The sequence below is a fragment of the Lepisosteus oculatus genome, chromosome 7, assembly GCF_040954835.1.
Source record: "Lepisosteus oculatus isolate fLepOcu1 chromosome 7, fLepOcu1.hap2, whole genome shotgun sequence".
NCBI classification, from domain to species: Eukaryota; Metazoa; Chordata; class Actinopteri; order Semionotiformes; family Lepisosteidae; genus Lepisosteus; species Lepisosteus oculatus.
Genome location: NC_090702.1, coordinates 26,752,492 through 26,765,765, shown reverse-complemented (window position 1 = coordinate 26,765,765; position 13,274 = coordinate 26,752,492). Strand labels below are relative to the sequence as shown.

Sequence of the window (13,274 nt, the reverse complement as noted above, 5' to 3'; positions counted from 1 at the left end):
TTTTTCATGATGTCTTGAATTTCCTGCATTTCCCAATTAAATACTGAAAGTAATCTAAACACCCGTGTTCAGAATTTGTTTTTAGAGGAAAAAAAACGTTCTATAGGAGAATGTATAGCAAATTTGTTTTGGGCAACTAATGTTTTGAGCATTTAAACCATTATAATAAACAATCTGGTTATCTGATACACAAACACAATTTGGAGCAGTTTTGCTTTTCACTTTACACTGAGACGGTCAGAACTTTTCAAAGCTCAAACAAAATGTTCCTTGAATTTAAGAATTAAAAAAAATAAAGGGAAATGTTTTACTTAAGTCTCAGACATCAAGCAAGTACAATTGCATTACAAAAACATTTGCAGTCTTATTATACCATGCATACACTGGTATAATTACTATTACAGTTTTAGACTTAAATATTCAAAAACCACTAATGTATCTGTGTAAATATGAATGCAATATTCATAAGTCTAATTACGTATAGCAAACAGTGATGTTATTTACTGACTAGAAAATGTCACCATCCATAAAAAAACGACCCAAGTATTTAAATAATAAGTTTACTTATTTATATAACATTAACATAATTAGAACAAGAGGGTCAAATGTACGTTTAGATTTTCAGAAAGTTTAAGTATTAGACAATCAAACTCATGCATGGCCATTGAATTGAAAACCGATTTAACGAACAGAAAAGAGTACAAATAAGGGGTGAATGCTCAAATTGGGGTGATGAGTACCACAGGGTTCTTTATTAAGATCACTGCTGAGATTAAATTGTATTAACTAGATTCTGGTATAGTCAAAAAGGAGGATTAACACTGGATCTGAAGCTTCAAAGGAAATTCAGTAAGATTTACACAATTCCAAAATACTTTGTGGGTAACAATTACTGTAAAGAAGTGCAGAGTTCTGTGCAGAGAGTATAAAAATTCTAATTGGGAAACATTAAACAAAGAATAAACCTATGAAAGGCCTAAGCCATTCATTTGTAGGGTGGGGAAGCAACAAGAAAGGCATAATGTTAGTATACATATTTTAAATGTTATGCCTAAATGTCCAGCATGCTACCAAAACATCTTTAGAATACCGTGTGCAAATATGGTCACCAAACACCTTATTGGTGTTACATGATTTGATTTTTCTAATCCTCCACTGACAGTTTAAGCAAAATTAATCTTTTTAGTCCTGAAAGGAACACCCTTGCTTCAGGCCCCCTTATTTAAGTACGGAAAATCCAAAAAAAGCATTATAAAAGAGAAACTATTGGATCTTATGGGGTTTGCGTCCTTTGAAATCCAAGTCCTAGAGTAATCCTTTAGTCAATCACTCTCAGTGCATGGAGTGTACTCTACAATGGCAGACAAATGAGTTAGCTTTATATAATCATGAAATTGACAGATAACCCGATTTGTCCTGATATGTATAGAATGTGCAACCAATTCAAACCACTGCTGAAAGAGTGATTGGAGTATACTTCAGAAAGACTTTAAATATAAAATGGTGCCTACTTGACACCTAAATTAGTAGGATGCAAAGCTGAATAAGTGGAAAAATGAGAAATTTCCAACTTGCAACTCGAAGGTTAAGAAAATCCTCCACATCCATAGCTTTATCGCACTACATATAGACAAAGTATGGGAGACCACAAATGCGTGATTGAGTACTCAAGCAATCTGTTCAGAAAATCTAAAACTCTACTTTCGTGCCCGTTTCAGAATATTTCACTAACTCCGGGTTCAAGCCCTCAAACTTGCAAACAACTGACAGAGCCAACTAGAGTCCGGGAGGCTACAGACCAGAGACAATGTGCCTCATGACTGTTTTGCAGAACATTCAGAGAGAGTTTCTGTATTAGAGTAAAATCCAAGTTCAGAACATGCACAGTTTTCTGAAGTTTCATCAGACACTGCGAGGGAATTAATTACCAAGTAACTCCATAGGGTTTCTTTGTTTTTGTTAAACATCGAACAACTTACCTAGAAACTTGCTTGGGCAGGTGGTTGGTCAAATTTTCCATGAAAAGCAGTACAAACAAAAACAAAAGCAGGGATATTGTTTTTGGTCATAGGACCACCTTAATTGTCTGGTCCAATGGTGCTCCTTTACCCTGGAACAACCGTGCAGATCTCATGGACATACCTGATAGGTCACTGCTCTCGATGCGGCGTAGGTCTGAGTCCACCCAGAACAGCTTGCCCAGTTCATTGTCTATGGCCAAGGCAACCGGCTTCCCTAGACCAGTGAAGAACAACACCTCCCTTTCAGTCCCATCCAAGGCTGCACGTTCAATTCTTGGGGACCTGTCTTGCAGGTTTGTGAAGTACATGTACCTGACAAAATCGAAAGCAAGAAACACTGTTAAGAAATTACAAGAAATCCACGGGTAAAGGTTTATTCCATGTTTATAAATGTCAATGTTAGAAAGGTTCAAAGGGGTATTACTTTTAATATGTAACATTGTCTAATTGTACTGCAGGGAATTTTAGACCTACAGCTTGACAAACTGAGTGAGAAATAACATTCTTAATAAGAAGAATCATTTACTACACAGATGTCAAAGGGAAAGAAAAGACATGCACCAGGATGGAGTTCATTTACAATTACACACTATGTAACAATGAATTTCAAACAACAGCTGCTGGAACATTTGAGTTGTGTGTGAAATGAGCGGCTCAGTGTGGGCATATAAAAGACTACAGGCTTGGCTAGCAGAAATAAACCTACCCTCTTTCTGGGTTGACAACGATGGCCCTGGGCCTGTCTTGTTCGCCACGCAGAACCACGCCCACCCTCCGCCCATCCGTGCGGGTAACATTGATGACATTGGTGATCTCATTGGTCCAGTAGATGAAACGGCTATAAATGTCAATGCTTAAGTCGTGGGGCTGCATGCCAAGACCGTGACTGGTCACTGCGCTGGACACGACTGTCATACTCTGAGAAGAGAAAGAACCCATAAATTATATAGGACGACATTTCAGCTAAAAGCAAGTGAATGCATGAAGAAACGGCTTCAGACACTTTCATCAGAATGTTGAAGCACATGTAACATCTTGCAAGACAAGTCACAAAGCTCACTAACTGGCTATACCTGGTTACCATCTTCCTGCGCTCTCCGAATGACATTCTGCTTGGAATCTATCCAGTAAAGATGTTTGTCCAGAGGATCATAATCGATGGCTCGCACGTTGCGTAGACTGTGGATGGGCAGGATAATGTCAGGACTTTGCTGTTCATCTATCACCATCCGATTGATAGCAGTTTTCTGGCTGAAGAGGAGGAACGATGTAGGGGCTAGAAGAACAATGGACAGAAACCGTGAGTGGTTTCTAAAGGAATGGAGTGCAGGCACTGCAAAAATAAGGATGGCAACAAGATCGTGATGAGATGAAGCTGTATCGCTACAAAAAACAAAGACCTTAGGGGCATACAGAACCACAGAGACCAAAGTTAACCTCACCAATGTCAACATGCAACCAACAGAAAAACACATTACACTTATGTGATAAAACCATCTATTTGATTTATGAAAAGTACTTTTGCATTTATTAATTCTTTTCATAGAGGGGCAGTATTTCACTTTCTTCAAAATGTATAGCCCACTACAAACTCAATAGTACACATACTTACAAACACATGCTATAAACTCCAGAAGAAGTCTCTAAATAATTTAAAATGTATTTTCACAGAGTCAAATATGGAGATGGATCTAGTTATGTTTAAACTCAGCTTCATTTTTTTCAACTCTTGCCAAGTTGGCAAAAACTGTAGAAACCACACTGGCTTATGAAGAAAAAAATGAAGTCTGTCTTCTCATTTAAATGAAAAACAGTCACTCTGTTCCTATTATATAAAAGTAGATATAAACAGCAGCATATTTACACAGTAAAATGAAAATATTTACTTAAAGTAGTCAATTAAATCTACATAGAAAAGCCAAGAAATACCCACATATTCAGGTAAAAAAAATCTAGATAATTAAAAATGTTTACAGTCTTGCTGAACAAAATGGAAAAGATGTTAAAAAGCAAAGAAACCGAATGACTAAAACTAATTTAAAACATATAGTGGCTATTGTATTAAGACTTTTACCTAATCTGACTTGACAGTGCCCTTAAGTGAAGACTGATTCCCGCAGTACTATGAGAACAGAAAAATAGCGGCCAACATACTACACGCAACAAGATCACTGGACCTGCCACAACTTTGTGACCAATGGTAGAAAAATGGTTTGAGCTGTCAAGACTGAGTTTGCTAAGCTCCTTATGAAACCCTCATGTGGTACATGTCCACAAAGGACTATGTCCAAACTACATCAGTCATGAGCTATATAGTAACCCAGCGCACAAAGATTTTCCAGTGCATAGAGTTCCACCATGTACAACCCTGCAGCACTAAGACAGCACCGGCATCATGCTTATATTGAAATGGTTTTGGAAAGCCTCTCACACCACACAGGCAACAAGCACCAGCTCTCCATCAAAAGATAAGGGTCCTGGACTTGGCTGGCAGTCTCCGTGGGTCCATACACACAATAAGGCTAAGAAATGCTCGCTTTCAGTGGCTACTGTATGGAGCAGTAGATGGAAAAGCATTAACAGCTACAAAGAGCTCGCTCACCGCTGCAGGTCTTGTTGTCAGAATTAAGGGAGTAGTGAGCCGGGCAGCCGCAGACAAAGCTACTGACTGGCACAGCCAGGCAGAGGTGGGAACAGTGCCCGTTGGTGGAGGCACAGGCGTTCCAGCCGCCCTGCCGGGAGGAGTGAAACACCAGGATGTCCATGACATAGTCCAGGTGGCCCTGGATGATGGTGCGGTTCTGCCCACTGGTCTTGTTGGCTCTCTCAATGCTGCGCTGGCTCCAGTCAGTCCAGTAGATGTAGTCCTGGTACTGTGTCAGGCCGAACGGATGGGGCAGGTCGTCTGCAATGACCTCGCGCTCCTGGCCTGCACCATTTAAAAGACACGGAAAAGGACAGCACACGCAGAAAGGAAGAAAAAAACACATTAGCCAGCTGGATGGCACATGGTCTATTTTAGGCACAAATGATATACTTAAGCCAATGCTATTTTTTAACTTTAAATTGCTACTTCTTGCAAACAGGGACATATTCTTAGAATTAGAGTAATAGTAGTATCATTTTTAGGCCTTTCATAGCTGGACTCAATCCTAGTTAAAATTACGCTGCAAAAATGCTTTACAGGAGAAATCTTATGCCACATTTAAGTGAAAAAAAGCTTTTTGTTTAAACGAGGCATTTAACAGTTTTAAAGGACACCAAATATCATGGCGCTGTGGGATTGAAACTAAATTTAAACATTATATCTTTTTTGTAACTAGATATCTTAATTACACACAGGCAACTTTTAGAGGCAAAGAACTACTTATGCAGCTGTATGAGAAATTTGAAAATCCTCAGTTATTTTGACATATTGCAGTAATAAGGAAAATACAGGAAAACACTGCAAAGTATGGAAGACAAGATTGTGTGTTAGGTGGAGTTCAGTACCAAGTAAATTACTTGTGTATGGTTTGATATTGATTGGTTGGAAAAGACTCTTAAGAACTGCCTTGCTCTATATGGGTAGTTCACATTCTCAGTATATGTATTTAAATGACTAAATTTGTTTGGAGTATCTCCAACTGTCCCTGAAGACTCCTGTGATAAAAAAAAGTCAGAGAAAATATCAATGAGAATAAGAGAAAAACACTCACCAAGCATGTTGGAGGATTCAATGAGTGTGGTGTCCAGGTCAGTCCAGTAAAGTCTTCGTTCGGCGTAGTCAATGGTCAGGCCATTTGCTCGTCCTACATTTGGCACAAGAGTGATGCGTCCAGTTCCATCCATCGCCGCTCGGTCAATTTTGGGTTTTCCACCCCACTCTGTCCAATACATAAAACTGGAAAGACAAAAGAAAGTCATTGCAAGACCACACACTAAAAAGACTACAAAGATAAAGGCCAACTCGCGCAGGCCACTGGGAGCAGATGAGCTTGCTATGAACCAATTACTTCAGCTTTTGGAGACTAGAAAAGAAATGCTGTTGACTCATATCACCTCAAGTTGTCAGTTGTTTAGATAACAAATGTCACTGATGTCATCTTGTTGGGCAATCAGGAGAGGATAAGAGGAATAATTTAGAAGTTAAAAAGTCTACAAATTTGTGAATATAGTTATTCAACTCAGATTTCCACAAAGAGCTAAACAATGTTTTTTTAATGTTTCCAATATTTAGTATGATATGAAATCCAGACAATGTCTCATTCTGAGAATTATCCATTAGGACAGAGTACAAATACTGTTCTATGGTGCCATACGAAAAGAGCTCTGCCAAACTGGGGATAATTTAGCCAAGCCTGCCAATACAGACTGTGAAAAGATCGACGTTCCTTACACCTCAAAGTTTAAACTTTTAAAATGAGAAAAGACGAAAGAATTAGAGAGCCAAGAGGTTCCCTTTTCCCCATCTGGATACGTCTATAGAAATATCAATTGTAAATTGATACAGAGGAATATAGCAAGTTAAAGCTTCATAAATTACCTACCTAATGTTTCACTCTCACAGCAGCACCAGTTTAACACATGAAGTAATTTCAGTCATTTAAGAAATGTTATGCTTAAATACAGGAATTGAGGCTTTTTCTGGCTACCATTAACTCATTTTAAGTTCTCGGCGAAAAATGTGACTTGCAGACCCATCACCACCATACCTAAATATATTTGGCTAATGCTTTCAGCCAGAGACTTACATTGGCACCCATTTATAAGGCCACGTATGTGACTAGAACTCTTCTGATAAAGTAGTCACTGCTGAGACTAGGGCCCTATCCACTGCTCCAGTGAAACAGAACTAATACTGCCTTCAGAAATTTCGTTACCTCTCATAACTGGGTAATAAACCTAACCCAAGTTCAGAATATACAGATCAATAAGTCACTTTATTACATGGAAGGAAAAGAACATTTGTATTAAAGGATCATGAGTTACAATAGTACTTAAAGGAATATCCTACCCTGACAGGATAAAAGAAGAGGTTTGTTTAAGTATTCAAAATCCTAAAAAGGTAAGTTACTTTTAAACAAAGAACAGGACATACTAATCTACACAAAGGATAGCCGGAGTATGGAGCAAGGTAGCTTCCCCTGTTGAGGAAGCTAATGTCCTGGCTTCCTTCACAAAATGTCTGCTCAGAATCCTCTCACCTCTTCACAAAGAGCACCCACATGAACTCATTTGCAAACTAAGTTCTTTTGTAATTAAAATAGATGAAGGAATGAAACAAAGAAAATGGCCAGCCATCATTAGAATGTCAATTACTTCATACTAATGCTACCCATAGTATATCCATGCATTCACTGTATCAATTCCTGGTTTTGCACTCTGAAGAGTTTTGTTGCTACTTAATGAAATAAAAGGCTTCTATGAACTTCTGTTCTGTTAGGTATAAGGTAACCGTTTGCTCTACCTAATAGTAATATCCTGCATCCTTACCTTTATTTAAGCTGATTTTAGGAAAATGGGCATAGAGTTCCTCAACTTTAAACATTTTTACATTTGCGAGCCAAAGCAATTGCTTTCATACTAGGTGAATTATGTAAAACATCAAACCAATGCAATATCCCAATCTTAACGCACTTTCAATACGCAATTTACACTTTTAAACTGCAAAATGCAAAACATTTTTCATTCCTAATTATGCCTTGTTAACCAATAAAGTAATGAGTGCAGTATGAAAAGTTGAGATATGTCAGTAATAAATGATAGCCCTCCTGTCCCCTCTATTGCTTCCTGACAAAAACAAGAAACCACACATGGTAGAAGACGTGCTTGAGTTTATACATGGACACAAAAGACGACTGGTTTGCAGGTTTTAACCATACTCCAATGATGCCACGCAACGAGGAAACAGTCAAAGAATATTGCTGACAGGAAAATTGCATTGCAAAATCTAAGGCAGGGGTGTCAAGCGTCTGGCCCGCCAAGCCCATTTGTTTAGCCCATGTAGCAATTGCGGTCAGAGCCATCGGCGGGGATTCAATTCACGCTCTGAGCCCTAAGAGCCCACACACGAAGGAGGCACCCTTTGTGACGTTACAGTAAGTCTCGCATACAGAAATCCCTGTGGTTCTCTGCCTTTACCCAACCACTAGTCCGACATGAGCGCACATTGGCACAAAAACACCAAGGATAAATGGTCATTGCAAGACCAGTACAGACACCTCCTCCAAAACTCTCTTCAAAAGAGAGGGAGAAATTCAAATTTATTTGCAGAAGTGAATGAAAAGCCAACATATTCCTTCATTTCTACAGCAGGAAGCTGTTGTCAAGAAGTAATATTAGATTAGGATTTACGTTTTTGCTGATTTTACATGTGGTATCTGGCAAACAGTGTTTTACATTTTTAGTGTTTATTTCTTTTTGTCATGAGACACATCTTTAACCTTACCTAGGGTAATCTTGAGGAACACAATCGAACGGTCAAACATAACACTGCCCACCTGTGACATGAGCTTGAGAAAACAGGCCTCAGTGTCAAGCACTGGCAAATGACACTGGCACTGAAATAAGGTATAGTGATGCATCACCACACCTGTAACACACTCACCCTTCTGCTGGGTCCAACGCCAGAGCCCTAGGGCTATCCAAGTCCTTCCACACCAGGACCTGCCGGTGCTGCCCATCCAGCTTGGCTACCTCGATGCGGTTGGTCCCGGTATCGGCCCAGTACAGGTTTTTACCCAGCCAGTCCACTGCCATGCCCTCAGGGTAGTCCAGCCCAAACTCCACTACATGCTCCAAGGCACTGCCATTCATGAATGCCCGACTGATGGTCTGAAAATAAAAAAGCAAAAAAGTCCACAATAAAGCCAGCAATAAGGAAGCGACTCTTCATTCAATGTCTGCAGCACCAGAACGTGCTGACATGAGAGGACGGCCACTGTTCTAAACCAAGCCCCTAACAGACTCAAAGCAGATTTTAACAAATATTCAGTCGATTTTAATGTGTAAAGACGTGGGTCCTATTGCTCCCCGTCAAATGCACATTCATTTTGCCCAACACGTGGCAGGGAAGGCGTTATGTAGCCCTTTAGAAAAAAAAATATAAAAAACAGCAGAACTGTCTATTCTGGTGGAAAAACTGAAAACAAAAATAAGCCATCAATTATTTTCTAGGCAGAGTCTCTGGGGAGCCCATTATTCCTGACAGCTCGGCGCTGCAGGCGCACCGCTCCAGCAGTGAGGAGGCTGCTCTCACCTTCAGCGTGATGTCGGTCCAGTAGATGCGATTGTCCGTGACATCGAAATCCAAAGCGGAGGCTTCCTTCACTCCCGTGAGGGGGATGGCTACGTTGTTGTTGTTGGTTTCCAGGGAGATGCGGCGAATGTCAGTATGTCTCGAGAACAGCAGAAAGGCTTCGGGGACGATACAGGTGCTCATGTCACTGATGAGCTCCAGGCCAATGGGGCACGCACACTGCACGCCCTGGGGCTTGTACAAGCAGAGGTGGCTGCAGCCCCCGTTCTCATCAGCACAGGGGTTCGTACCTTGCAGGAAAGAGAAAACCATGTGAACTTTTAGTCGGCATCAGCCAATCAAAGCCCTTCTGCTCCCATTACCGAACCAAGGTCCTTTCATTTCTATTGTCTGTTGTATCTGTCCAATGCCTTATAAAATCCAGTATTAATAAGTCTTTTTTTATTTCACTTTAAAATCAAAAGGAAACTGCAGACATCTCTCCTCTTAAATTAACAAATTGATCTCAAAACCTCAGTGATTTTGTTATACACAGCCATCTGGTTTTCCTTTTGTACCTTTTTCTCCAAACTTCACTTATTTAAAGCACTTTTTGAATGTGAGCATAGAACTGCACAAAATGTGGAATAGCAATTAAGCTCTTAAATTGAAGTTGCCTCAGACACTCCAACACGTTTTCCCAATCATTCCTTTGGATAGGGGTCTATTTCGAAATCTGACAGCATTCAAATTTATCATAAGATATTTGCGGTAAGTGAATGATTCTCCACCTCACCTCCCTTCAGCCTGATCACACAGCTCTTTTCATCCATTACAACGCTTGAGAAAAAGTGCCTGTGACGCACGAAATGGGAGTGTAATGTGCGAGCTAACCAATGCTAACCTGAGAGCAATGGGCAGAAGACTCATCCCGAGTGAAACAGATTCTTACCTATGATTTGGTGTACATTTGTAGCCTTCAGGCCCATCAGATCCGGCAGCTGGTCAATGATGATCTCGCGTTCTGCGGTACGCTTGTGCACGCGTTCAATACTTCGCCGTTGCCAGTCTGTCCAGTAGATGAAGTCCCCCAGCAGTGTGAAGCCAAAGATGTGGGGCAGCTTGTCCTCCACTAGGATTCTGCGGCCAGTTGCGTCCATGCTCATGACCTGCCACAGAGAAAGAAGGGGGCCTGTGTCAGAGCAAATGGCAATTTCAAAGAGTGACTATCACACATACTCCATTAAACCTGGAAGCGTCAGAATTAGAAAAGCAGCAGGTCAGTTACAGTCATTAAAAATATCATTTTTAAAGCCCTTCCAGTCTTAACACAGGATAAGTTATTTAGAATCCATCTATCCCAAAGCTAATTTACTCCTTTAGGCAATACAAGCAAAAAATCAGGGATTCTCTCCAATGGTTATAATAGTCTGTCAATCTATACTTCAGGAGGATAAAGGAAGAGTCCAGAATACACAGAGATTGAGTACAAAGCAAGCAGGCCATGTCCATGCATATGAATGGGATTTGGTCATGAAACTAGGTCTACCCATGTTATACCATGCTCTACTGGATAATAATATGTTACTGAATCAATACTATTGTGCAATACAGATAACTCGAGTTTCTGACTCCATTGAAAATTATATAGCGGGATTAAGCCTACAATGGGGGGTAAAGATTTAATTTTATGGAACAAAGGGAACACTACCATCTACTGTTTCACTAATGCTATTTTTAAAGAACCTCATTTTGAATGATCTCCAGACCAAGTGCTGTACTCAGGTTTTGATTAGCTTCTGAAATTCAATGCTTTGCTCATGACTAAATCATTACCTGCATCATTTTCTGCATTTTTGTACAAATCTACCAGTTTTTATAAAAGACTAAGAAATGATTCATGCAAGTCATGAATAAAGTGCCACCATAGAGACAGCTGTTCTTTCTTGCAGACAACCTGCCCGATTGTTATAATGCGGGAAAGTAGAACATAAAGCAGCAGTACACTGTAAATGGATTTCAAGATGGCCTGAGAAATGCAAAAAGCACAGCAACCTGGCTATAGCTTACTGTGGCTCTAATAAAGAACATCTGTAAGAGCAAACAAACAAGGGCACATATGGCCACCACATTTACTCCAATCACAAATACACTTTGGAAACTTGAATCTTGAGAGCATGCATGCGCACTACACGAACAGGGGAGCTGCTGTAATTAAACTATTTACCATCTCCAAACTGATACACAGCACTTGTTGATACAATGTTCCCTTTACCCTCACCTAGCAGTGATTACCAGGGTAGGGTACTGTTCTTCCATACTTTCACTATGCGATAGTTTCCAAGGTCCAGCACCTTAGCTTGCTGGTCTATGGTCTTGGAATGGAAACAAAACACCCAAAAACAACTCAAATACAAAGGCTCATGGATGACTAATATTTTACAGAGCATATCTTTAACATATCATAAAAGAAATGGGTGGAGTAATAAAGCACTAGTTACCAACACCTCATATTGTTCTGAAGGCTGCATTTTAAGCAGTGATTGTCTGGCATTCTTTGGAAATCTTTGGAAAACATTTTTTTCAACAATATAGTGCATTCTCACTAAAACCCAGAAGTAGCTTATGAAACTGACTACAGTGAACAGTCAGTAAAAAACATTTAAAATTTTCTAAACTAGACTGTCAAAACAAGCATAAATGCTGACCAACAATTGCTCAATCTAAAAAAAAAAACACTGCTCTTTATAAAACTAGCAAATAGTGAGGGGCGATCACTTTATAAGATGAACTTCGTGTACCTCATCAGGTGTGTCAAGAGACTCTTGGAGCAGACGTGTTCAATGAAAGCCTTTTGTTCAACAATCCTCTCCCTTTTCTTAGCTCCCAGCCACCAGAGCTGCCAATTCTATGGACTTCTGAAATTCTACACTCCAGAAAACTTGTTTTGTTTCCAGGAACTTTTCTGGCTTGCATTGCTGGCTGCCTTGTTTGCATTTTATTGTTTCCAGACTGCATAAATAGAATTTATCTAGAATCTGCACGACGTAACAGTTCCTTGTAAGTTACAAACAGATACTAGATGGCTACAAACATGAAGAAGCACAAAGTCTTCTTCAGTATCCATCTAGGACATTATTTTAAAGACCAGCACACAGAACAAAGAACAAAAACAATCAATGAATAATAATTAACAGCCACAGGTTTTTCAACTGATACTGCATGTGAAGTAGTCTGTAAAGAAACATCTTAGGGCAAACTCAGCAGCCAGTGCTGACTGGTCAACTTTCAGCTTTAAATGACTGCACAGGGAATTCACATTTTCTCAGGTCACTTGAGAGGCTTTAATCTATTTGTTAAATATATTAATCTCATGTGGTTTAAAACAATATACATATTAATAAAGTTTCCATCCTCAACCAAACAGTTTCAGCCAGAAGGTCTCCAATGGTTTGGGAGTTGTAACCACAATGTGGTGTGGGTTTCACATTCTGGGGCTATTCTAAACATTGAAAACCACAACTAGAGTACAGTCTACAACAGGAACCAGATGTGGGCTTTACCGCAAACACCACCTCACTGAGCTGTGAGACCCAGGGGCCTGTCCAGGCCTCCCCCTCCACAGTCTGTAGCGACAGGCTGCAGTCTCGCAGGTGGAGATGCAGCTGTAACCCCTTCACCACAGAACTTGCTGCACCGCTGAAGAAGTCTTCCAATACACCGACAGGGAGATAAGGGCATCGCTGACTCGCTCTGCCACAGCCTGCAGCAAACCAAGCAGTACTGACTGCAACAATCCAATAGCCGTAGTCACTGTAGTCACAACAGCTCACAGGCTCTCAGCCAAGTAGCACAAACAGAACACAATGAGTCAAGGAACTGGAGCGAATAAGGATATGTTTGGTATTGAACTTCCAGTGACAATCGCAAGAGAGATGTATGATAGATATTTGTCATGATAAAAAGAGACCCGGGGAAAAGTGAGCAGGCTTGAAGAACTCAAATGCTGCTACTTTCTGTAGAGTTATTATACA

General features: G+C 40.2%; 1 protein-coding gene across 2 annotated transcripts in view; it reads right to left on the bottom strand.

Annotated features, from left to right (window-relative positions):
• lrp6 (low density lipoprotein receptor-related protein 6) overlaps positions 1–13,274 on the bottom strand; it is a 70,292-nt gene that overhangs the window by 14,562 nt on the left and 42,456 nt on the right. For both annotated transcript variants that reach the window (XM_015352969.2, XM_006633635.3), the window contains exons 8-15: positions 10,193–10,409; positions 9,262–9,551; positions 8,611–8,837; positions 5,720–5,904; positions 4,624–4,950; positions 3,095–3,297; positions 2,728–2,939; positions 2,143–2,333 (exon numbers count right to left, since the gene is read on the bottom strand). In XM_015352969.2, the coding sequence (XP_015208455.1) occupies positions 2,143–2,333; positions 2,728–2,939; positions 3,095–3,297; positions 4,624–4,950; positions 5,720–5,904; positions 8,611–8,837; positions 9,262–9,551; positions 10,193–10,409 (1,852 nt within the window). The remainder of the gene's footprint in view (positions 1–2,142; positions 2,334–2,727; positions 2,940–3,094; positions 3,298–4,623; positions 4,951–5,719; positions 5,905–8,610; positions 8,838–9,261; positions 9,552–10,192; positions 10,410–13,274) is intronic.